Source organism: Ochotona curzoniae, unplaced genomic scaffold (assembly GCF_017591425.1).
Source record: "Ochotona curzoniae isolate NIBS_2020 unplaced genomic scaffold, NIBS_Ocur_1.0 contig_1482, whole genome shotgun sequence".
NCBI lineage: Eukaryota > Metazoa > Chordata > Mammalia > Lagomorpha > Ochotonidae > Ochotona > Ochotona curzoniae.
Window position 1 is genome coordinate 3,537,577 of NW_024465100.1, and position 25,881 is coordinate 3,563,457.

The 25,881-nt window shown below is 39.7% G+C and overlaps 1 protein-coding gene and 1 long non-coding RNA gene across 2 annotated transcripts in view; one reads left to right on the forward strand and one right to left on the reverse strand.

Annotated features, from left to right (window-relative positions):
* The window catches only part of LOC121147597, a 94,728-nt gene extending 85,283 nt beyond the window's left edge, over window positions 1–9,445 (forward strand). Inside the window, exon 3 of the long non-coding RNA XR_005882422.1 lies at window positions 9,155–9,445. This is a non-coding gene — a long non-coding RNA (uncharacterized LOC121147597). The remainder of the gene's footprint in view (window positions 1–9,154) is intronic.
* Window positions 9,446–14,131: 4,686 nt separating this feature from the next.
* Window positions 14,132–25,881, reverse strand: part of SLC15A5 (solute carrier family 15 member 5) — a 64,333-nt gene continuing 52,583 nt past the window's right edge. The window contains 3 exon segments of the mRNA XM_040968063.1: window positions 14,132–14,279; window positions 19,973–20,030; window positions 20,033–20,074. Of these exon segments, the coding sequence (XP_040823997.1) occupies window positions 14,132–14,279; window positions 19,973–20,030; window positions 20,033–20,074 (248 nt within the window).

The window sequence follows — 25,881 nt, forward strand, 5'->3', positions numbered from 1 at the left end:
ACAAAAAACCCCAAAATACAGAAAAACCAAAACCAGCATCATGAGTCAGAAGGAGAAAAAAGAGTATTATGCTTTAACATCATTAATGGCACCTTTCCCCTGCTTTTTAAACTAGGGGAACCACATTTTATTTTTTCACTAGACTCTGGAAATAATAAAGGCAGCCATGCAGGGCACTTTTATTGGTTTGTTAAGGCTGCCATAAAAAAATCAGCACAGACTTGGAGGCTCAAACAACAGCATTGTTTTCCCCACGGTGATGGCGGCGTCTGCAAGGCCAAGATGAAGGTGCCATTAGGGTTAGCTTCCGCAAAGGCCTCTGTCCTTGGCTCTTGCAGGGCCGCCCACTTTCAACCTGATCACACGTGGATGTCCCTGCATCTTCTGATGTCTCTTTGTGTGTCCAACACTCTTCTTCTTCATGGGACCCATTTAGATTGGACGAGGAGACCTCATCCCCCAGCCCCACTATGCCACATGCTCACCCCTGCCTGTATTCTTTTTAAAGAAAAGATCATTTAAATGAAATATGTATGAATACATCCAGATCCCTACCTAAGTCAAAAGCTAGCAAAAAATGCTATCATAGTGTTTTCTCATTTAAACAACTGTTTTTTTAAAGAGAAAAAAAACAGAAGAAATGCAAATAACTGTATTCTCATTCGTGAAAGATCACAGATGCTGCAATCTAAACAAATCTTTGTAGATGTGACTTCAATTACAGGATATGGAAAGCATTCAATAATTATAGAAGGTAACTTCTCTAGGGCACCAGTGAGCCTCAGAAGTGGGAGTGGAATTGGAAATTTACAACGTCCTCCACCTACACCGTAGAGTTGATTCCACATGCAGGGCATAGAGTTTTGGTCTTGAGAACTAACAGGGAGCAAAAATAACACTATTTTACTTGCACAACTTTCTAAAGAGGAGTCACGTACAGGGTGGGTGGATATTTTTTATTTATTGGATGTTCTCAGCATTTCTTATTGGTGTCTCTAAGCAGCAGAACTAAGATCAATAGGAAGGCATAAAGTTGCAAGATGGGAATGAAAAATGAGATTAAGAGCAATACTTGTAAAAATGCAAAGATACCTGCTTGAGAGACAGTGGAACTTGCGTGAGCTGAGCTCTCTTAAGCTTTCCCCTCTTTGTGCTGTGGTCCTTTGGAAAAGTGTGTGAAAATACAAGGCTTTGTGGAAATAAACTAACGAGGCAACGAGACTAAGGAAAATGTTGTCAGCGATGAGGTGTTTGTCATGGCCCTAAATAAACATGACTGTAAAATAATGTGGCTACTTGTTTGCCACAGTTCACTAATATATCTGAGTGAATGTCTTCCTTCAAAATAGCTACCTCAATGGTACATGTATAGCAACGCAGGAGCTGTTGTGTAAACATCAATGAGATTACCTTTATTCTTTTCACTTTTAAATATATTATTATTTTATTTATTTGAATATAGAGATAGAGGCAGGGAGATTGTGAGGGAGAGAGAGATATCATACATTGGCATACTGCCCAGATTCCTGCAATGACCAGGATTGGACTAGACAAAGCTGAAAACTGGGAATTTGTTCAGATCTCTCATAAGAATTGCAGGAATTTACCTGCTGTCTCACAGGTATGCATTAGCAGACAGCTGGGAATGGGAGCCGAGTCAAGACTCCTTCCCAGGTACTTCAATAGAGTAGATGGGTATCACAAGCTAGATCTTATCTACTAGACCAAATATCCACTTTCCTTTATTTTGGTAAACTCAAAGTTAATGAACGTTTGTACATCGAGCCTTGGAGACCACCTTTGAGAGCCAAGGTTAGTGGATAAAGCCATGATTTAAGTGACCAATGTTCCCCATGCCTCTCTTCCTTCTTTCTTCCACAATCAAAAATGTAGATGATATAATGTAATGGTGTTGATCTTTCTTGTGCAGTATAGAGAATGATGCTGAAGGTTGAAGAAAGAGTTTGAACAATGACAGTATCATAAATGGAGCCTTTTAAGGTGTCTTCCATGAAGATTCCAATATTACAGTCCATTTGATTGTGTTTGCAACACCACACACACACACACAACACATACACAACACCTCGTATACAAGTGGCATCATTTTCAAATACATTGTACAGGACAAAAATGTAACTATTCTGTAGAAGTCCACACCAGCACTCCATGGTTAGAATCAGCGCAGTCTAAATCTGAGTTTTCTTACTGAACTGAACTGCAGCAAAACCATTTCTCCATTGTACTCACTTAATTAAATAAGAAGGTCCTAAATATGCAATATCATATGTTTTCTCTGTTGGTAGTTGATTTGGAATACACAAAAACCAATGAATAAGTCTGAAACTGACATGTTATGGCTTGATTATTGTTTTTAGTCCTTGTCTGTAATCCTGTAGAACAATGTTCTTTCTACTTTTTGCTCGTTGGACGTTGCAGTTAATGGTGCATCAAGTCTGTAACTGTAGCATAAGTAGAAATTATGTTACAAAAAAGACTGAAGCAAAGGAAAAGGAAAGGGAAATTGAGGGAAGTAAGGAGGGAAATCGGTTATCCTGATGGAATTGTATCAGGTGCATTAAATCAACAAACGGCAAAGAAATTTCATCTCTTTTCTGAGAACTCCTGAGGTGTCACAGCAATAGTGAGGAGAACAGATGCTTTTCTTGTCTCTCCTGAGACACTCAACCTTCCTCATGTGGTCCTCCATGCTGCTTCCTGCTGTCACAAGACTTATTTGGAGGTACTTAGTGTCTTGTTCCTGCTGTCACTGATACATTCCTCTCTCCTTTGGAACAAATTTATATGTTATGAAAATGTGGGGAGGACGGTCAGTACACCTCCAGCTCCCTTGTAAAGGCGCTGGGGATTTACCGGGAATCTTGGGTCATCTGCCTCCAGACATCTCACAGAGCTCACAAAGTCATTTGGTCCTACAGCTTCTTTGATTTAGTGACACAGAAAAAAAAGCAATCAAATCTAAAAACATATATCTAGCCTGCGACAGAATCTCTGTATCACTTATTGATTGGTAGACTGAGCAAGCATAGGTACTATTTCCCTTAGTGCTAAGAAGGGATAGTAGGAGGTATGTTCTGGATTCCCCAAACTATGCAAGAGCTCTATTTTCCCTTCAGCCCTGTATGAAATTAATCCTGGATGGGGGTGGAGAAAAGAGAATGAAGCTCCTTCCAAGAGACCCTGCCAGAGCAACTCTAGGCCTCAAGGGCTTCCAGTAGAGAAATAGTCACTTGAGGGGGTTGCCAAGAGCCTCATCTTATTTGGTTAAATTATACTCAATTTTAGATGTCAGACGAGACTTGATTGCATCCCAAACTATGTGTTTTATGAGGTACCTTTTTGTTCTCATAGTGTTTGTATTATTTGATATGATGCTTAGCATACAATTGTTGCATATCTTAAAATAATTAAAGTGAAGATAAATAATTGAAATAACCGAACATTAATATGACATTTATGAGTATTACTAGTGCTTTCCAGATGTCACTGGTTTGATAATCTCAGAACAGACATATTCTTGCAAACCTAGAAATAGTAGATTTAAAGGGAAAGGTTACTATCCTCAAGTGAGCATCATTTAACAGGGCAGAAGTTATGGAGATAATCTGTTTTAAGATGCTATTTATCCAATTGTTTATGTAAGTGTAAATCTTTGCACTTATTTTATGTCCTGTTAGAGTGCTTTGGGACAGCTTAAGATAGAACAAAGTTAGTAATCCTATGTACATTTTGGCTTATATAACTAACAATCCATTTCTTATAGTTAAATTTCTCAGTGCCTGTAAGTGACTTTGAAAGTAAGAATACTCCTCACCAACTAGTACGTGGGAATCTCCAATGGACAATTTGCACAATGGTCAATTGGCTCCATTTTTCACGGGTTTATGAGAACAGCTGCACCAAACTTACTAAATTGAAATGTGCATTCTGTTGAAAAGGATCAACTTTTGACTCTTCCCTTCCTTTCTCCTTCTCTCCTCCCTTCTACCTCTTCCTCTTTTATCTTCCTGATTGCATTTCTAGTCAATATGTCTTTAGAAGTTAACTAGATTGCACAGAAGTAATTGTCTCATGACTAGCACATGTGGGGGTGAGAAGAGTGTTTCCATCTGTTAAAGCCTCATTCATATCCCATTCAGCTGTACATAGTAGCTGTAATTTTTAGAGCTGCAGAATAAAATTCAGGGAAGACATTGATCGTCTAAGATTTCCCCTGGACACCTGCCTTCCGTTCATCAATACCAAAGACTCAGAGTTGTTAAGTGACCTCAAAGTCAAGACAAAAACCCAAATATGTGCACCATTTAAATTTTTTGTTTGATCCGTTTTTATTCTGTTGATAAGCAGAGAGAGAGGAAAGAGAGATACCATCACCTGGTTCACTTACTAAATGCTTGCGATGACCACATCCAAGGCTGGTGACACAATGACCACATCCACGTGGGTGACAGAATCCCAGCTACCTAAATCATCACCTCTGTCTCCCAGGATTGATAGTGCTGGGAAGGGACATCAGGAGCTGGGGCTGATGTCAGGAGCAGGCTGTTTTAACTGCTAGCCTAAAGGTCCACTTCTGCAATATTTGATCTTTACTGACTTTAATTAGCCACAAGAAAAGGCAAGAGAAGCTTTGTCCCCTTTATCTTATATTTGGGGAAGAATAATTAAAGTTTTGAGATCTCCAATTTCTTTCACAGAGGCGAACGCGCACATTCAGTGTGCTTTTTATATCTTATTTTTCCCCCTTGGTTTTGACATTAGATCCTCCAAACATTAGATGAGAAAATTGGATTATCAAGAAGCATCTGTTAAGCAACTAATTGCATATGTCAGTGACATACTGAGAACATTTTTAGCACATTAAAAGTTTTTTTTATTATAAAATAGTTCAAACACATCCTGAAGTAGTGAGAATAGCATAATGCACTCTTAAATGCCTAACCTCAGCTTCCACAGTTATTAGCTCAGAACCAATTTTGAGTTATTTAAACTTTCATCTACTCTTTTTTCACGTGGCCTTGTTTCGAAGTCAGTTTTAGACATCATGGCAGTTCATCCGTGTGCGTGTCTATGCAGACACACAAAAGATGAACGTCCTTTTAAAAATGCAGCTGTTACGTCAATGTCACACCTAAAGCGAATCTCTCACTAATATTATCAAATAATGCCTCTGAACAAACGTACCACCTTTTAAAAATTTTGTTTATTGAATAAATATTTAAGAACAGCAGTGTCAGGTTCTTAACTTTCTTCTAATCTGTCCCCACTGTTTTTCGTTTTTTCAGAAACTGAGTTCTCATCCCACGAACTCTCTCAGTTTACTTTTTAACTTTGCTAACTGCATCCCTATGGTGTCATTTAGCATGCTGCTGCCTCCCGGTGTCTCCTTGTAAACTGGTAGTAAATCCAGACACTTGACCTACTTCATGGGCAGTGGCAGATCTATTAGGTAGAAACTAAAGCCTAATTTTCTTTCTTTCCTTCCTTCTTCCCTTTCTCTTTCTTTCCTTTATTCTTCCTTTTTCTCTTTCTTTCTTTCATGCAGCATGCATTTTAACACTTTACTCTCCATCATTAATAATTTTTGTTTTAATTTTATTGCAAAGTCAGATATACAGAGAAGAGGAGAAACAAAGATCTTTTGTGCACTGACTCACTCACTCTCCAAGCTGCCGCAACGGCTAGAGCTGTGCCCATCTGAAGCCAGTGAGACCTCTTCCGGGTCTTACGTGGGCGCAGGGTCCCAAGAATTTAGGTTGTTCTCAACTGTTTTCCTAGGCCACAGCAGGGAGCTAGGTAGGAATCAGGGATTAGAACCATTACCATTTTGGGATCCTGGCATGTGCAAGGTAAAGGACTTTAGCTGCCAGACTGACTGTGCTGGGCCCCATTTATTTTTTAATGTATCATATTGAAAAAAGAGATTTTCAGTACCTTTAGCGTGGGTGATGATTTTAGTTTGCTTGAGACAAAAAAAGAAATTTGATATTACTTAATTTATTTTCATAAATAGTTTTAGAGCACAGGAGATATTCAGGAATTATTTTCTGTTGGAGAGGAAGAGAAAATAAGTCTGACTTATTCTTACTGATCAAAACTCTAAGGGTCATTGTCACATGTTTTATAGGTTGATGTGAAAACCATTATAATCAATAATTATTTTTAAAGTTTTATTTACTTTTATCAGAAAGATTATGCAGACAGAAAAGAGAGGTCTTTCATCTGCTGGTTAATTTCCCAAATGACAACAATGGTCAGAGCTGAGCTGGTCTAAAGCTGGGAATTAGGCACTTTTTCCTAGTTTTCTATGTGAGCACAGATGCCCAAGAGCTTGGACTGTCCTCCACTGCTTTTCCAGGCCCTTAGCAGGAAGGTGGATTGGAAGTGGAGCAGTCAGGACATGAATCAGCCCCCATGTGGGTTATGTGCACCACAGGCAAAGGATTGCCTTGCTATGCCACCAAGCTGGCAAATGAATATATTTGTATCTATTTTGTAGATGTAGAAGCTAAAATCCAGAGAGATCCAGGAACATATTGAAGGCTGCCCGGCTGTGACCTTGTAGAAACTTACTTCAAATTAAGTCCCTTCTCATGTCCAACTCTATGGTCTTTCTACACAAGGGTCATGTTCAAAGTGGTGGGTAAGGAAGAACAGTGCTGAGGAGCATTGCCCAGTACCGGACTTTGTGAACCTTGAACTCAAAAGGTCCTGAATGCCAAATCATTTAAAAAGGCAGTTTAAAATGCACAAGAGAAAGCCTATGAGGAATCCTTTAGAAACACAATGGAAGTGAATTTATAAAACAGCTTTTGACCATAGAGTTTTCTTTCTTATTTCTTTAAAAAAGACTTATTTATTTATTTTTTATTGGAAAATCAGATTTATGGAGAAGAAAGACAGAAAGATCATCCATCGACTGTTTTACTACCCAAGTGGCCACAACAGAGCTGAGCCAATATGGAGCCAGGAGCTTCTTCTGGGTCTTCCAGACAGGGTGCAGGGTCCTTAGGTCTTGGGCCATGCTCCGCTGCCCTCCCAGGCCACAGGCAGGCAGCTAGAAGGGGAGTATCCGGAACACAAGCTGGTGCCCATATGGGATCCTGGCATATGCAAGGTGAAGACTCCAGGCTACCACACCGAGTCCCATGGAAAGTTTCCTGTTACCTTATTAATTTCTAGTACAATACATATTTTACTGAACTAAACTGAGTGTCAGAAGTTCTTGGAGTTTTAGCTGAGTGGGAAGTGGAGCAGCTGGGATGCAAACTGGTGCCGCTATGAGATTGCTGTGCTCATAAGGTGAGGATTTAGTCAGCGATTCATTGCTCTGGGCTCGATTAGTCATCTTTAAATTGAATAATTCAACAGCAACTTTTTTGATCTCAGATGAGTTTCTAGCATCCTTCAATTCCCAGCACAAAATGAAGCCAATTTCTCCTTCCCTTTACTTCCAGAACTGACTGTATGATCACCTCAAACCCTAGAACACAGTGGTAGTGAGCCTGCGTTGTCCTTGAACTAGGAGCATCGGGGCAGTAGGCTGCTGCCTGACTTTTTTTCTCCCCTCATGGGATACTTGTCCTTGAATGCAAGCCACCATGCTCTGAAGTGGCTTAGAGAAGTTTCTGTAGAGAGAAATAGGAAAAAGAAATAGGACAGTCTCCTTGCCCTTGGTCGCCGTGAGCTGCATGAAGGTATTTCAAAGGCTCAGGAGAAAAGAAGCTTGAAAGAGAACTTCAAATTGGTGCAAAAATATCTTGAAATCCATGAATTTATTTCTTCAGTTTCCATAAACTTTAGAAAGACTCCTTTTTTGCATCAAAATAAAAATTTTGTTTGACTTTTGCATAAACATTTTGAGCATCCTTTTACATCCAATCAGTTAGCAATAGTGTGTGTGTGTGTGTGTGTGTGTGTGTGTGTGTGTGTGTGTGTGTGTGTGATGTCTTCACAAGCATTTCTACCAGCTTGGACCACATATTCTCTCTAACCTTGGGACTATATGTATGAAGTGAGGATAATGCTGTGAAACACATCTCCGATAAGGTAACAAGAGAGACCATGGGGAAGTATCCTGTCAGACTCTTTCTTATTTTTGAAGATTTAGTTAAAGTCAGAGTGTCAGAGAGAGAGATTTTATCCTCTGCTGGTCCACTTCCCAAGTGGCTGCAGCAGCCAAGGCTTGGCAGCAGAAGCCAGAAGCCAGGAATTGCACCCTGATCCACCCAGGCCTTGAGCCATCCTCTGTTGCCTTTCCAGGTGAATTAACAGTCAGCTAGATTGGAAACAAGACTCAAACTGCCACTCCAATGTGGGATGCTGCAGCACAAATGGCAGTTTAACCCTTGATGCAGCAACGCTGGCCCCAAATTTTCTTTTTAATGTGAGAATCCATTTACCATTTGGAATGACTCAGCAGGAAACGTTCGAAGGAGAGAATCCCTTTGAATTTTTCCACTTGCTTGTCTCGTCATTGATGTCCAAGGCCAGTTATACATTCAAACTTCTTTATAATTTAAACCCTTTTTGTGTGTCTGTGTGCGTTGCATATGGCAATCTGGGAAAGCCGTCTGGGATGTGACTCCTGCTTCAAGAGTAGTGATAAAGTTTCTAGCACTCACTGTCGTTGAGGGAAGCAGACTGTTGTTGAAGTGTTATTATTAATGAGAATTACTGCTGGACAGCTTGAACTAGAGGATAATTTATTCCCTGTGAACTTCTAATTGCAGTGAAATGGTTCATTCCCCACCACACTTGTCCATCTTGTTCATTCCTGCCTTTCAAGCATGGTTGGCTGCAATGAAATAAGGCAGAGCTGCTCAAGCTGCATAAGAAACAAAACTCTGCATTTTGGAGGAAATAGTGCAAATTGGTCAGAAAGATGTAACTTGTGGAAGTCAGGCTTGGGAAAGGGGGGAAAAAGCAGCCTGGCAGGCTGAAGGGGATCATAATTAATTCACATGAATCAAGACACCTACTATGTGTGAGGCTTCATGCCCAAATGAACCAGTGTTACCAGATGGCCACACACTGCTCTCATGTTGAAGCTTGCATATTCTCTCCAGCATTTCTGATAGAGTTCTGTCCTTTAGTTTAAAACCCCTCACGTCCTCTCCACTCTCTTCCATAGATTGCTTTGGGGAAATGACCTTTGCGTGTGATGGCGATGTGCATTTATTCCCGATGCTATCCTGGATGGTAAGGCTTCCCCTGATTTTTGCCAAATTTGTATCTTCCACTGATCTGTTTTCTGCTTTTACTACTCGTCGTATTGTTACCATGTCCCTTGCACAAGTGTCATTAAATGTGCCTTTGACTTGCTGCTACCATGGTGATGAACACTTGTCATTGGCTATTGGCACATTACTGTATTTATATGAGATTTGATCATTTGTGGTTTAATAGTCATAAGGATCAACCCAATTCCAGGCCGGTAAATGCATTAAAACCTGTCTGGAATGAATGATTGATTAGGTTTTGGGTGCTATGATTATCAGTAAGTTTTCTGAGTGAACTAGTGATAGTACATCACTTGGGGAATGAGGCTGGCTGTTAAATGGCATCTGTTTCACTGCGGTTGACCTTAGATAGATGCAGCACAGGTAAGGAAGGGAGTGGGGGTGCCTTGTCATCTTTAGTCTTAATTATGCTTGATGATTTTATACTTGCTGAAAAACAGAGCTGCCCAAATCCCAGGGAATGTCGGTATCAGTAGCTAAGAAGTCAAGAGCCTCCCTCTCCTCCAGTTCCTGTCTTGATCTAAGAATGACTGCTTTATATGAGGAACAGATCGTAACACTGTGCTCTGTGGGACACTGGAAAAGTGCTTAAGTGACAATCATGAAGTAGATGCACCCTCTCACTGTCTGAAATTCTGCCCTTGGAATCATGACTTTGGGTATAAGCAAGAGGGAGTAATTAATCAATAAGGAAAGGGAAGGACACAATCTACATGTGCTGAGAATTAGTCATTTCTTAATTTTTTAAAATAATAATTTATTTGAAAGGAAACAGGGAAAGATGTACATGCAGATCTTCTATCCACTGCTTCACTCTCTAACTGGCTAACGTGGGCAGGTCTAGGCCAGATCTCTCATGTGGGTAGCATGGGCTGTCTTCTACTGCTTTCCCATGGACCTTGGAAGAGGGATGGATGGGAAGCAGAGCAGCCAGGACTTGAACGGGTATTTAGAGGGGTTTGTTGACTTTGCAAGTGGCGTCTGGATCTGTTATGCTAGAGTTCCAGCTCTGAGAAAGTCATTTCAATCCAATCATTACTGATGGAAAATAATCCCATGTTCTTGGTATTTAGCTGGAGAAGGATTGAATCCCACCGGGTTAAGGCATTGACCTTCAAATTCTATTGAGACTGTATGAAAACCCATTGCAGATAAGAGCTACCCTGAGAGGCAGTTATATGGAGAGGGCTAGAGCCCAGTGTTTTAGCCAGATGCCACTCTTGATTCTGAATTCCCTTTCTGTATAACCTTTGGAAGGATGTCTGCTCCTTTTATGATTTGTGGTTCGTATCTGTCAATTGGGGTTAACCCTTGAACTTACAAGTTTATTTGATGGTTCAATGAGCTGATAGACTCAAACCCACTTAGAACAGCATCTTTATTCTTAGCAAGTACTAGAGGAATAGTCACAATTATTAACACTTTTCAGGGTAAATTTGTTTTTTCCAAATTGTTCTTCCTGAGGTGATTTGAATTGTTGGTAATTCATCCAGGTTGTTTTGATGAACATAGAAGGAAAGACAGTGTCCCACTTGAAACTCCCCAGAGTAGCCCTCCTGGGTGGGTCTTTTCAGTAGGCTACTTCTGAGAGCCCAGGGCCATCCCAGGGATAGTACCTGGCTCCACAGGGGGAGACAAATGAGGGAGAAGAGCTGTTAGAGGGATGCTCGGCTTTCCGTTAACCACTTTGTCAGGGTGTTGTATCCTGACATGATCTCTTCTGTCATTCTTGTCCCCTTTTGATGGATGTAAACAGTATTTCACGGATGTGCTTGGGGATAATCTGGTACTGGTGATTTTGTGTTTATAGAAGGAGTTGGTGCTTCAGAAAGGTTTGAGTCCTGTCTGTGCCACCTTCTAAATTTGTAACTCTTGATAAATCGTGTAATGTCTGAGTTGCAATTTCTCATTTACAAAATGGGCATGCTTAAATGTGCCTACCTCTCAGAGTGGTGGTGCTAATCCAATGTGATAATATGTGCGACAGCAACTTGTAAACTGTAAAGGGTGACATAGATTCAAGTTGTTATTATTAGTGGTTCTTTCAATTTGCCTTCTCTCTATAAGCAGACCTACATTTTAGCAGCACCTGTGTGCTGTCATCACTTGGTGGTAGATTATATTTGAGGGCTTTTTACTCATGTGTCTGGGACTGGTAATTGTATGCTGTCTTCTCTTGTAGTGAAGACAGAATATGCCCTTTGCCAAACTGGCTCAGCGTGCCAGTGTGGGAGCGCTGTTATCCATAAGAACAAGAGATCCTGACAGTTGTTCAATTTGTAAACCAATTATTCACAGGAAAACTCTTGAAATCATGAACTGTTATTTATTGATATGATTATTTGTGTTTTACACACACACACACACACACACACACACACACACACACACACACTTTCAGAAAGCTGGAGACCTAGAGGTTGGCTAGGGTAGAAGAAATGCCACAAATTAAGATGACCTTAAGTGGATGTGAGAGATGAGGTACTAAGCTGAGTAAAGAGATAACAAAGGGGGAATACCCACAGAGCTTGGGAAAGTTGACCAACTTTTGGAGCAGATCTCTGAGTGTTACTTTGTGGGTGTTACAGAAGTCATTCTGGGGGAAACACTTTCACTCCGGAACGAGGCTTAACGCAGTGACGTTTGCCCTCATTGGATTGACATGCTCCAAGAGAAGAAGGGAGAAAGGAAAGAGCTGTCACAGTTGTGGACAAAATCAGGTAGGGTCAGACCTGTGCTCCGTGGGTCACAAAAATCATTTTCAAATACCTAGCCTTGCGGGTCTCAATCACAGACAGAAATAGAGACCAAAGGTGCTTCTTAGGGAAGACTTCATTTTTCCAACCTTTCACCACCACTGAAAAATGGAGCACATGAGTGGCTGGGTACAGACCCTTGGCACCAAGTGGCTGGAGTAAACAGAACACTGCAGGGACAAAGAACTTGGCCTCCCACTGAGCGTATTACAAGAGCAATGCAGCACAGAACCCAGCAGGCTTTTGCAAACGACGCATCCCTTTAAGTTAATTGGTGTTATATAGAAGCTGAAATGCTCCGCTTATTTACAAAGCTACAGATTTATGTAAAGCAAAACCAATTACACTTAATGCCTAAACTATTCCAGGTGCTCAATGATAATGTTGCTAGGCACTAGAGAAGAAACTGCTGTGTGAATGCATCCTGTTCCGAATGGAAGCCTGTGTAGTTTACTGCAATTTAGCCTAATCACAAGTGTCAACCCCAATGTGAGGATTGTAAGCTCTTTTGGTGCTTGCTTTGGGTCAACTTTATAATTCTGTAGATCTTTCCTCTCAAAGGACAAGTGAAAACATAATGAGCACCATTCCCTATTCTAATGTAGAAATTAAGGAGATGAAGTTAAATTTGGGGGTGGAAGCAACAAAATCGGGCCGATCCTTTTTGTAACAGTGAGTCTGTTAGTGCTTCCCACTTACACTGAGGTGAGCTGTCCAGAGAGCTTGTGATCTTTTGGGTGTTCATTAAACCCAAATTGCAAACTTGGCATTTAACCTTTTGCAGGAAGCAGAGCTTCCAAGGTCATTCAGAGCCTGCCCCACTCTTTTGCCAGTGAACAAAGGCTAAGAAAGAAGGATTTGAAAAAGTTGCAAGGCAAAGACATTCTGCCTAAGGAGGGAATCTTTTCAACTTGTCCTCAAAACAAACAAGCAAATGAAAAACAGTTTGAGTAAGAGAAACACCTGGAGTTTTACAGCTGTTTTTTGGCAATTAAAATGCATATCATGCCTAATCAAGTTGAATAAATCTTCTATTACACAGATCTAAAATATTTTATGTGCACAAAGTGGAGGTGTTTAATTGCAAGATCATTTGAGATCAGGCGATAAACCTACCAATCTTATTCAGCACAAATTGTCCTGGAAAGTATTGGTTTTCAGAGAGCATAAGAATTATTTGGGTGTTAAAATTATTCAATTTCTGGGCTACACAATCTGGAAAAAGATTTGGGCAAAAGCAGTGTCCACTGAGGCCAGAAAGATTTACCCGTAGACAGTGGTGCTGTACCAAACTTTGACAAGTAGTGGGACAAAGGTCTGCATACTGTATTTACTCCATTAAAAAGAAAAGTTTCCAGATGTCTTTGCTTAGAAAGGAAGTTGCTTTTTGGAAGCTGGTTTTTCTCAGTACATGGACTAGTAGCTATGGAGATCAAAAGATGTACTTTGGGTTAGGGAATCTCCTCCTGGATTCTGCTCTTTGGTTTCATGGCTTTTCTTCCTCACAGCACTCATCTTACCTTCTCCAATTTCCTTCTTTCCTTCACTCGCAGTCATTTCATGATTTATGTTGATTTTTCAACTTCTTCAGTTTGTGGATATTTTCTTTTAGTTAACACCACTTTTAAATTCAGAGAAAATCCCCTTAATTAAATCAAGTCTTGATTGTGTCAAATGAGGATCAATACAGTATAATTATATGTGTATTATTTACTCAGAATAGATACAGCATAAGGTCACAAAATATGTAGAGAGAGAATATGAACATAGTTATTTTGCTATTATTTAACTCCTTAAAGCTCTATGACATATCTTAATGTTGCTTTTGATGGCTAATTCATTATAAAAAGTTACAAGATATTATTGGGGTACATAAAATGGACACTTTCTTGTCACAGAGTAGTCATCCAGACTTCAGAATTACTTTATTAGCTGTAATGCAGGTCATGTTAATAGGAAAGCATAATAGTTTACAAGAAGGTGTTTGTAAATAAAATCGACATCTAATCTTTTCAAAGCCATTCCAAAATATATTGGCTGTTACACTAAAGTGCATAAACTGTTTGAGAAAAAAAAACAATGAACACCATGCTTGCAGCACCAAGTTCAGTTTCATAGGACCATCTCCCAGGGATCAATACTTGCTGAGAATTCCTGCAGACTGCCATAAAGTTTCGGAGACTTCTCATGCAGAAGAAGCATTTCTTCAGGATTACTTCCACGGATGTTCTGGGCATTAAAATGATTTAGATTACAATATCTAAAAAAGAAAGAAAGCAAGCTTTTTTAAGGACCAGATGTAGATGAATTGATAAATCATTTGCTCTCTTCCTGTGCTTGTCTACCTTTTATGATGGGCTCACAGATACTGGCGCAGCAATTGTGATTATTTAAGATTGCTGCTCACCAGAGCTGTCCCTGCAAAAGCAAAGGAAGTTTTAGGACATTTTAAGGTATCTCATGGGAATCTTTAGAGGATGCTTTTTTTTAAAAACCTACAGCCAGTGCCATTTTCTTTCATTTTGATTTGAAAAGTAGAGAGAGGCAGGACAGAAAGAGAAAGACCAAGAGCAAGTGAGAGTGAGCTCCCCATGCATTCGTTGTCTTTCCAGCCATCTGCAGCAAACAGGAATGGACCAGGCTGAAACCAGGAGAGAGGAAGTTTAATTCAGGTCTCCTGTTCAGGTTGCAGGGACACAAGTACTCAAGCTATCAGGGTGTGCATTAGCAGGAAGCTGGAATCCAAAGGCAAGCCAGGATTGGAATTCGGGAACTCCAGTGTGGTATGCGAGTGACACACACAGCACCTTAACTGTAACACTAAGTAGGCATTTGGGTCTCTGTGGATGGTGACTAGCTGTGGAAAGTCTTAAACTTTATTGGCTTCATAGAGTTCATGGCAGCCAGGGCTCCCTGCTAGCTTTATATAGGTTTATCTGTTGCCTGGAGATTTGCACATTTGGTGCTGAGGCTGTGTGGAACACCGTTGGGAAGGTAGGCATGAGTATTTATAGAATACACACTGTTCAGCCTTGAACGCCTTATAGACTCACACCTTTGCTGAGTTGTCTCCTAGGTACCAGATGCCAGGCTCACTTGGGATGGAATCAGATTCAACACCAAAACTCAGTTATTTTGAATCCTGTCCTTCTTCTAAGTTTAAATTTAAAGTTAAAATTTCTTAAATACTTTCATATAAGCTCTAGGAAGATAGGAATTTGAGACTTCTTTATTCACAATTGTATTGCTCATGCCCAAACCAGTCCAATGTCTTCTATTTGTGAAGGTTTCAACAATGAATTTTACCTTCTTATCCTTAATTTGTTGTACAAAATAACTGTAAGAAAATGAATATACCCTGGATAACTCTGATCATTGATCCATGATTTATGCTACTTCCAATAATTGTTAAAGATTATGCACAAAAGATTATTCATATCATTGACAAAATACATAGAAGGATAATGAGATATGTTTTACTATACTAGATAAACGGTAATGTTGTAAAAATGATCTTTTGGCTCTCCTAAAATATTTGTAATTTTGTTACCTTTTAGCATCTGATGTTGGGATCCATATTTCTATTAAGCACGATAGGTGTGTTTCTCTAAGACTTTTCAACAAGAAGAAGGTATTTTATCAGACTACCTTTTTCTTTCAAAGATGTATTTATTTGGCTCATAGCAATAGCCTAGTGGCTAAGTCCTCACCTTACACGTGCCAAGATCCCACATTGGAGCCAGTTCTAATCCCTGATGTTCTACTTCCCATCAGGCCCCCTGCTTGTGGCCTGGGAAAGGAACCAAGTATGGCCCAAAGCCTTGGGACTCTGCACCCACATGGGAAACCTGGAGGAAGCTCTTGGCTCCTGGCTTTGGATTGGCTCAGCTTCGGCCATTGTGACCTCTTGGGAAGTGATCCAGTGGACAGAAGATTTTTCTTTCTTCTTTGTAAATCTGACTTTCCAATTTAGAGTTAAAAGAGAGGAAGAGAGAAAGACCTTCCATTCATTGACTCACTCTCCTAATGGCTGCGATGACCAAATAGCCCAAGCTGAAACCTGGAGCCTCATCCAGGTCTCCCACATGGGGAGAGAGGCCCATGGACTTTGGCCAACCTCCATTGCTTTTTTTCTGGCATAGTATCAGGGGGCTGCATTTGAAATGGAGCACCCAGCATGGCAAACAGTGGCTTGACCCCTTATGCTGCAACACTGGTCCCCTGCCCACTTCTTTTGTGTTCAAGCTGGAGAGCCTGGGCTATGACATATTATCATTGTAGTGTTTCAGATTTTGTTTAAAGACTTATTCCAGTACTTGAGCTGTCAACTACTGCCACCTGCCATGTGTGTGAGCAGGAAAATGGAGCAGAAGCACAGAAGCAGGAACTTGAGTCAGACACTCTGGTGTAGAATTTGAGCATCCCAAATGGCGACTTAGCCATTGCTCCACACCCTGACTTCAGATTAGATATGGGAGGACTTCAATACAGAGAGAATCTGGGGCTGATTGTTCTGTAAGTCTGGTTTATCATGGGTTAATTCTGAGTTTCCTGGCCGGGGGTTTGATGTGATGTCCCAGTTATCCTAACAAGATGAATGTGGGCCTAGGATTTACTCTTTGATTGTGGCAGACTAATATGAGAACACTTCAAAATGCTAATGGAGAATAGGGAAAAAGGATGTTATTTTGTAGGAAAAAAAAATCTTGAACTCCTTGCAGAAGAAAGACCCTGCAAAAGTTCATAGAAACTACACATTATGAAAAACCTGCTCATGGGTTTAAAAAAATGCTTTCATGAAAATAAGCATCTTTTAATTCCATTTTCCATGAACTTTTAAAATTACTCTCATTTAGGCTTGTGGTGGCCATGCCTTTATTTGATATCACAGGTGTAATATCACTTGGATATTGATGCAGATATTTCATGATCAATCCACTGTCCTCAAGATCTTAGAAATAAGTATGTCAAGACTGACTGTCCTGTTCTTGTTAAATCTGCCATCATTACTTGGATCTGAAGCCAAAGCTCTAGGCTTGATAAAAATTAAATTTTGGCTGAGTGTGTACTGAGACACAATATTGTTTGACTGATTAATAACACATTTTGATAATCCTGTCCCTGGTGCTATGGTGCTTTGTTCTGTTTCTTTGCATACTTAACAATTCTTGTTCATTAATGTTTGACAGAATCACTATAGAAATAAATCTAAATTATATTACCTTTATTGCAAATACTGATCTTACTCGCTTAGATGATATATTGTTTTTGGCCTTACTCTTCAGCTTGGTTTGTCCAACCCCAGTGGTCAGTGGGTTCCCAAGGCCATATGTGTCTTGGCATTATGGTATTTGATTGTAGTTATTGAATCTCTAGAGACGAATGTTCTAGACTCTCCTTCCTTTTGATTTAGGAAGCTCATTCTCTTCCTGTACTGTTGCTTATCAGTGAGTAGTAGTAAGAATAGTTGTTTTATGCTGAGGAAGCTGGTTTTCTTCCTACTCAGCAGAGCTGGAGCTTGTTAGAAAGCAAGCACAGGACTCTTCACGGCACTTACAGACAGCACAGTGGAGGAGCTGAAGGACAAGGACTTTAGAGACAAATAAATTTGGATTTGAATCCCAGTTGCACGAATTTGGTCAGTATGCTTAACTAGCTTTGCACTTAGTGTTCTTCTCTTTTTAATTATTTTTTTGAACATTTATTTATTTTTGTTTGAAAGGCAGAATTACAGAGAGAAGGAGGGACAGAAAGTTCTAACATCCACTGGGTCACTTCTCAAACGACTGCAATGGCTGGAGCTGCCAGACCAAAGCCAGGGCCAGGAATGTTCTCTGCATCTCCTACATGGGTGCATGGGCCCAGGGACTTGACCTGCCCTTTGCTGCTTTTCCAGGTCATAAGCAGGGAGCGGGATCAGAAGTGGGACAGCTAAAACTGGAACCAGCACTCATATGGGATATTAGCACTGAGGACCAAGAATTACTTTGCTATGCCATCCTGCCAGCTCCCGGTGTTCTCAGATTGATAATCAAATTAGAGAATTAATGTCTTCAGAAAGACCCAACAAAATTACTTCAGTTTGCATTATCTTAGCTGCAAGTCCAAATGCCTACCCCTGGAGACTATCTTTATAATAGCTTTATAAAACAAAAGCATCAAATCTTAAAGTCAGGCAGAAAATAAAACTGGAGATAGGACAGATTTTTTAATATTGGTGGGTGAGTACCACATACTTTCTTGGAGGGAATGGATCAGAGTTGAGGTCTTGGTTTCGATTAAAGTTTTCATTGTCAAATCTGTTTTGCTGAAAATCTGGAGTAGGTTTTATTGGATGTTTCTGAAGACCATGATTTTTGGCTTTGATGATCAAGCTAAGAATGAGATTAGTAGTGTGGGCTTTGTGGCACAGTTAGTTAAACTGATGCTTGGGATAACCACATCCCAACCTGTAGTGGTCAACATGAATGCTCGATTCGCTCCCTCCTCAGGTTTGTGACAGTGCACAGCTGGATTGGCAGTGGAAAACAGCTAACATTTGTAGGCCCCTTCCTACCACATGGGTGGGAAATCTGGGTAGTGTTCCTGGCTCCTGAGTTGAAGCTGGTCCAGCCCTGACAGTTGTGGTCATTTGGGGGAGTAAACAATTGAATGGAAGATTTTTCTCTCTCTCCCTTCTTCTGACTTCCAGATAAATAAAAATAAAATGAAGCTTTAAAAAACAGAGGTGAGATTGGCTTCAGGGGATTTACAGAAGTGAAATTACAACTGGATAACATGTACTTGAGAGGGTAGCAAGTGTACACAATCAGGACCTGTGAAGGCTTTTAATCTCGTCTCCACGCTCACCAACTAAGCCTAAGGACCCCTGTCTCCCCAGACCATGTGTTCTGTGCGAGCTGGAGCATCAATGGGTACTCTGTGCTTCCTGGCTGATGTTCCAAAAGTAACTGGCCAGATGAATAACGTAATGCTTTAGACAAAGAAGAAGTCCAGCCAATGGAATAATTCATGACTAAATAGGCTTATAGATAAATAGATGAAGGACATGAAGGAAAATGAAAATTTGTCTAGCTCCTGCTCTGTAGTGAAAGACATTGTGCTTTTTCTTTATCCAAACCCATTCTCTTCAAGTCCACAAGAAGTTGAGATAAGGATACTTGATATTGTTTATGGAGAAATGGAATGAGAACATAATGCTCTTATAGTGAAAAAAATTTTTGAAATGTGTGGGGTTTTTTTCATAATGTATGTTTTCCATGAACTTTTTCAAGAACTCTTGTGTTATTATATTTATTTTACATGTGTGAAAATATTGGCTAAGAGGTGTTAGACCATTTGCTTGACAATAAACAGCTGTCTAAGAATATATCGATGTCAGAGAGAGAAAGACAGAGAGAGAGATGGGCAAAGAAAGATGGAGACAGAGGAAGAGGGAGGAGAAGAAGGGAGGGAGAAAAAGAGATATGGATGGCTGTGGATGGATGGTAAACGATGCATATTAAGCCACTGAATGGTCTCAAGTGACTGACTAAGGATTTTTGTACAGTTTGTCACTGACCTTGAAATGGCCACTGCTGATTTAAAGCCCCAGATGTGATCCAAATCTCAAGCATCATTAGATTCCTAGCTGTTTGTTTAATGATATTTGCTTTTAATGGTAGTGACTCATTCGTTCTTATTATCAATCTGGTTATTTCTAATTCCAAAGTGGTACTGTGTAGTAGAGTAAAAACAATGCTTCCAAACACACTGTAGTGTTGAGTGAAGCACTATTAGGAGCAACACTGGGAAAGTGAAGTCTAAATTGAAATTTCTGGCAGTGGATAATCTGAGATTTCTGCACTCTTACTCTCCAGTCATGATATGCTGGACTCCTGTTGGTTCAGTGATGGTTTAGATCAACACATTTCAGGGACCTGCACATTGCTCGTCCTCCATGCACTCACACACCTGAGTGAAAACTCCAGTCCCAGGACATTCAGCAACGTTAATGACACCAAGAGGAGGGGGTTCCTAAATTGCTTTTGTTTAATGTGTTTGGAAACCAATTGCCTGCTTGGAACAAATGTAATTGTTATCAACTGCAGAGTTGCAAGTTTCTGTGAATATTTTATTCTTCCCACAATTCATAAAGCTTTATTCGTTTTGATAACACCTACCAAACCAAAAAAAAAAAAAAAGCTCATCTAGCAATTCATTGTCAAAACTCACCTGATTCTACAATTAATAATAAAATGATGAAAAGTGCCCAGTTGTTTGTTAGTTTGCGTTGTATAAGCCAGGTGTGAGAAGAACTGGATTGTAGACATAATCCTGCTTATGATCTTCATTTGGGGGAATGTGTGTGTGTTATTTTCCTTGTAAATAATAAGATAACGGCTTCTAGGACAGCACATGGCATGCAGGGATTTATGTCTTCAGTGGAAAGCGTTTTCCGTGATGAAGCAGTATGTGTGTATACTGCTAGTGAGGTGAGTGAGACAACATATATAGATGATAGATATTGAATCATTTGACAACTCAGATAAATCCAGAATTATGTTAAATGGATATCACAAGTCCCATTGGCCCAATTATTTGCAATCTCTGAATGACCTAGGGTTTTTTTTTTTGTTGTTGGATGAGTGATCCTTTCATTAAAAAAAAAAACTCAAATGAAAGAACCAATTTCCTGTTGAGACCAAACTGAATAAATGTAAAATTACTCAAAATTCAAAGCAATTGCTTTTATTTGCTGCTATGGCTTGACTTTCCTTTTGGATCTCTGCTACAGCTCATTCCTTACTTCTATCTGTGCTTACACCTGTATTTTTAGACATGTTATTATTGTATATATTATATAGATAATAATATTTGTATTATACACACAATATTTACCTTTAGGTAATTTAAAAACAGAAAAAGAATCTAGTGTTATCTGAATATATTACAGACACAGAATATTCTACAATATCTAAAAGGGATAAATTTACAGAAAGAACATAATTCAATCGTAGTACTGGATGGATAGAGTATTTCTATAAGAAATCTTATGCAGTCTGAGAACAGGAGCCAATTGCCTTTGAGCATTCAAATGCGAAGGTTTTGGCATTTCTTCTTTCTTGCTTGCTTTTTTTTTTTTAAAGGAACATCTCTGGCAATGGGTGAGGGAGGAAAGTGTGGAATCAGTACAAGTTGTATTTGGACCAACAGAGTAGATCATCAGTACTGTGCTTGACACACAAGTTTCGTGTTATTTCCAGAACTGGAAAGTGGTTCTTGGGCTTTCCCCTGACAATGCAGGCTTTACACTGGGATGTAAATGAAACGCTGTGTTCAAGGTTGATAGTCAGCTAGTGTCTGGGCATGACAGGTGTGATTCATTGGTGCCACTGCCCATAGAAAGTGCCTCCTCTACTGTCACTTTACTTCCGAATGACCATTATTAGGAATCAATCATGAAAATTAGCTGTGCCCATTACAGTCCGGGACCTATAAATGGGAGCAGGGATTGAGTTTTAAAGCTATTTCATAATAGCTTTATTACATTTTATTAATCTGTGTTCCATTGCAGTGGAAAATTACGGTCGTATGACTATACTGATACAGTTCTTTCAGCTGGTATTTAGATTTTTCAATGTTCTCCTGTTTGTTTTTGTGTTGGTATGGTATCTTGATTGTGTGTGTGTGTGTGAAGTACATATTTGCTTGTAACTGAATGGGAGGTGTTGGGGTAGACAAGATAAGCAGTAAGGTGAGAAACTTACCACTTGTTTTTAGAAAGAACTAAAACCATCTTGCTATGCCTTTTCAAATAGCACTTCCTTTTTCTCTTGAATTAATGTCCCAATCATATTTCTGTCCCTTTCATTTCACGTCAGCACTTTGCATGCCATGCGATTATACCATTTTATCACCAAGTTCCTCTCTCTGGAGTAAGAAGAGCGTGCGTAGAGCATGTGAAGCCTCCGAATTAACATGACATTAATTCTTCCTGGAGCATGAATTTTAGCCCATAATAAGTAATTGAAAGGACCACCTTTATATTCTAACAAAGTCAGAGGAGGGGGAAGAATATAAATTTTGTAAGATATTTAAAGGTAAAACATAATATTTCTAAGAAATTATGCAATTACAGCAAATACCAGCCATCAGAGACCGGACCAGATCCCCTGGGCATGCCAGCGCACTTGTATCTGTCACTAAGGATATTACGGCAGGCACAAATGAGAAGCAGTGTGACTTGGTGTATGAAGGTGTGGGGGGACAACTCAGGGAGGATTTACTAGAAAGGTTAGAGAGGAGTAGTGGAAATTTGAAGAGATACACAAAAAATAATTTTTTGAATTTTTAAAAAATCAAATAACAGATCACCATAACACCTATTCAGGCTGCTGCTAATTCTCTTGTACTCTTGAAACATGATTTTCAGCATTAGTATTTCCTCCTAATGTCGATCCTCACCCTAGACTTGTATTTCTGTGTTATTTAGCTGTTATTTAACATTCTCTCAACAGCTAATTTACGTGGCGAAGGCCATGGTAAAGAGAACTGGCACTGGGCTTGTTAGCATGTAGAAAACACCAACATCAAGTTTGATACAGAGGTCGGTCGTTAGAGCTAGACTTTGCTTTATTTATACAGATTGTGTGTATGAAGTGGCATCATTGGGTGCAGGGAACTCCAGATATTGAAGTAAACTTCAGAAATCACCTCTTGTTTCTATCATTCAGCAGTTTGGTTATTGGGCAACTAACTGGAGTTCCTGAGCCTCAATTTCCCCTCTAGAAAATGGGGCAGTGGTAATCCCTTTGCAGGGAGTAGAAGAGAGAATGGCTTCTAAGTGTCGGATAGAGAGATGGCACACGCTAAGCACTAAATGATCCTTCCCCTTTAGCAAGATCTCACAGAAAACAGTGGCCCATTTCCTGTCAGATATTTCTTCACGTTCCATGTGCCATTTTTTTTTTTATCATTATCCCAGGACTGGTTATAAAATGTTCCATTTAACATTGTCAGTTGACTCAGCTCTTAGGTACTATAACTTTATTTTAGTAGCTTATAAACTTTTATTGTTGTAATTCACATTTGCGCCATTTTTCATCAGATGCTTCTTGTAGCTGATTGAAATCAGGGGCATTCTTGCAAAAGGAGACAAAGTGAAGACATTAGAACTGCAATGAGCCTAGCTAAACTTCCCCAGATCTCAGCTTCTACAGACAGGAAGGTTAACAACTGAGGAAGAACGTGCCACATAAAGGGCCTTCATCAGATGCTATTTGTGAATACCACAATGAAGCCAGAAAATATTTAATATTTTAACCATCTAGTTAATAATGAGTAATAGGCTGATATTGGCATGGTGCCATAGCAGGCTGATCCATCCCTGCACAGCAGGCATCGCATATGGGTGCCGGTTCACGTCCCAGCTGCTCCACTTCCTATCTAGCTCCCTGTTTATGACCTGAGAAAGCAGTGGAGGATGGCCCATGTCCTTGGACCCCTGAATCTAAGTGGGAGACCAGGAAGAAGCTCCTGGCTCCTGGCTCAGGATCAGCTCAGCTCCTACTGTTGTGACCATTGGGGAGTGAACCACCAGATGGAATATATCTCTCTCTGTCCCTCCCTCCCCTGTAAACTTTGTGTTTCAAATAAAAATCAATAAATCTTTTAACAAGTAATGATTACTGAGTTCTGTAGGTAATAGAGCACTCGGAATGTTTGGCATTTTTCAGCATTCCCCCAAGCATCTGTTACTTAGCAAATTATCCTTGTTTATTTGAAAAAAAAATTATTTTTAAAAGAAATTTTCATGAAAATAAATACATCTTTTAAAACATAAAGACAAATTTTATGTATCAGGAAATGGGCATTCCAAGCTGGTTCAGGAAAGGAGTTCATAAATGACTCGCAATTGGTACTTACTCTAGAGCAATAGATGCCTTATAGATATGAAACAAAGTGTTTCTAATTATCTTAAATTACCATGCTTACTTTTAGAGACCAAAGAACTGTAGATTCCTCTAGAATGACTCTTTTATGTCACAGACTAAACATCGAAGCCACAGAGGGGTAGAGTGAAGCATCCCTCACTAGAACCGTCATGTTCCTCCTCCTATAACAAATGCATCCTATAGCCCACCTGTGGGCGCTAATGGAACCATCACTTTTATGACTTAATAACTTCTCAGCAGTTCAAGAGTGCCTTTGAAACAGCTTACCCAAAGTCCTTCTAAAGCACCTAGTGCAGCATCACTCCTCAAATCCTGCCACTGACATCACTCCAGTGTGAGATTCTTGGAAAAATTTACACTACATCGGAGGCTTTTAAAACAGGGCTGACGAACATGTCCTTGCCTGTGGTGACATGCGTGGGTGACGATAGTAGGAAAAGCACAGATTGCCACTGTGGAAGGGAAACATATCTTAGTGATTTCAGATCTTATGCCCTAAACTGGACAGCCACACTTTTTTGCTATGCCTGAGCTTCCCTGGGCTCTGAAGTCTTCTCTGAATGCTTGCTTGTTTCACTCGATGTGTTGTCCAAGAGTGGAGTCTCTCCTAATACTTAGACCTGCTCTGCATTAACCAATCCTCAACAATTATTCCATAGCTAGGAAACAAATAAGCCAACTGAAAAATGAGTAAATGATCTGAATAGTTATTTCTCGAAAGAATACACACAGATGGCCAACATCCCTAGCCATCAGTGAAACGCAGATTTAAACTATGGTGAGATATCAATTTGTATTTGTTGGAATGGAGAGTATCAAAAAATGAAAAGTAGGATCCAGTACAGTGGCCTAGTGGCTAAAGTTCTTGCCTTGCACGCACCAGGATCCCATATGGGCACCGGTTCTAATCCCAGCAGCCCTGCTTTCTATCCAGCTCCCTGCTTGTGCCCTGTGAGAGCAGTGGAGGACAGCCCAAAGCTTTGGGATCCTTCACCTGTGTGGGTGACCTGATGAATGTTCTGGGCTCCTAGCTTCGGATTGGCTCAGTTCCATCCATTAAGGCTGCTTGGGGAGTGAATCATTGGTCAGAAGACCTTCCGCTCTGTCTCTCCTACTCTCCGTATATCTGCATTTTCAGTAAAAAAGAAATAAATCTTAAAAAATGAAAAATAGCAAGTATTGTCAAAGATAGAGAGAAAACAGAGACCTTTGAAACTATTAATGAGAATGTAAAATAGTGCAGCTATTATGGAAAACAGCACCAAGATTCTTCAGAACATTAAGAATAAAATTACCAATTGACTAGCATGCCCATCATTGGGCACATAGCCAAAGCACTTAAAATTAGTATGTAATATATATGTCTGTACTATCATGTTTACATCAGCTTTGTTCATGATAACCAAAACAAAGAGAGATTTTTACATATCCATCATTGAATAAATGGATTTTTAAAATGTGATATATGCACACAATTGAATCATAGTCTTTAGAAGGAAGGGTATTATATAATTTATGATAATATGAATGAATTTAGAGGACATTATGCTAAGTAAAATAAGATCAGACAAAGATGATCTATTGTGGAATATAGTGACTGCAGTTAATAATAAATTATCTATTTCAAATTTTCCAAAAAGTGAATTTTAAGAGTCCTACCATGAAGAAGTGAGGGCATAGAGATGACAATTAGCCTGATTTGATCATCTCAAAATGGCTACATGTAATGAAACATCATGTTATACCCATAGCTATATGTAATTATTATTCATTGGCCAAGAATACAATGAAGAAATGTTAGGTCATGATTGGCATCTTTTGATTGTCATGGAAAAATGGATTTTTCTTCTGGACGCTTCCAGAACATAAAATGATTCTTATGATTTGCTCCCAGAAGTTCATATGCTGGATACTTGGTCTTCAATG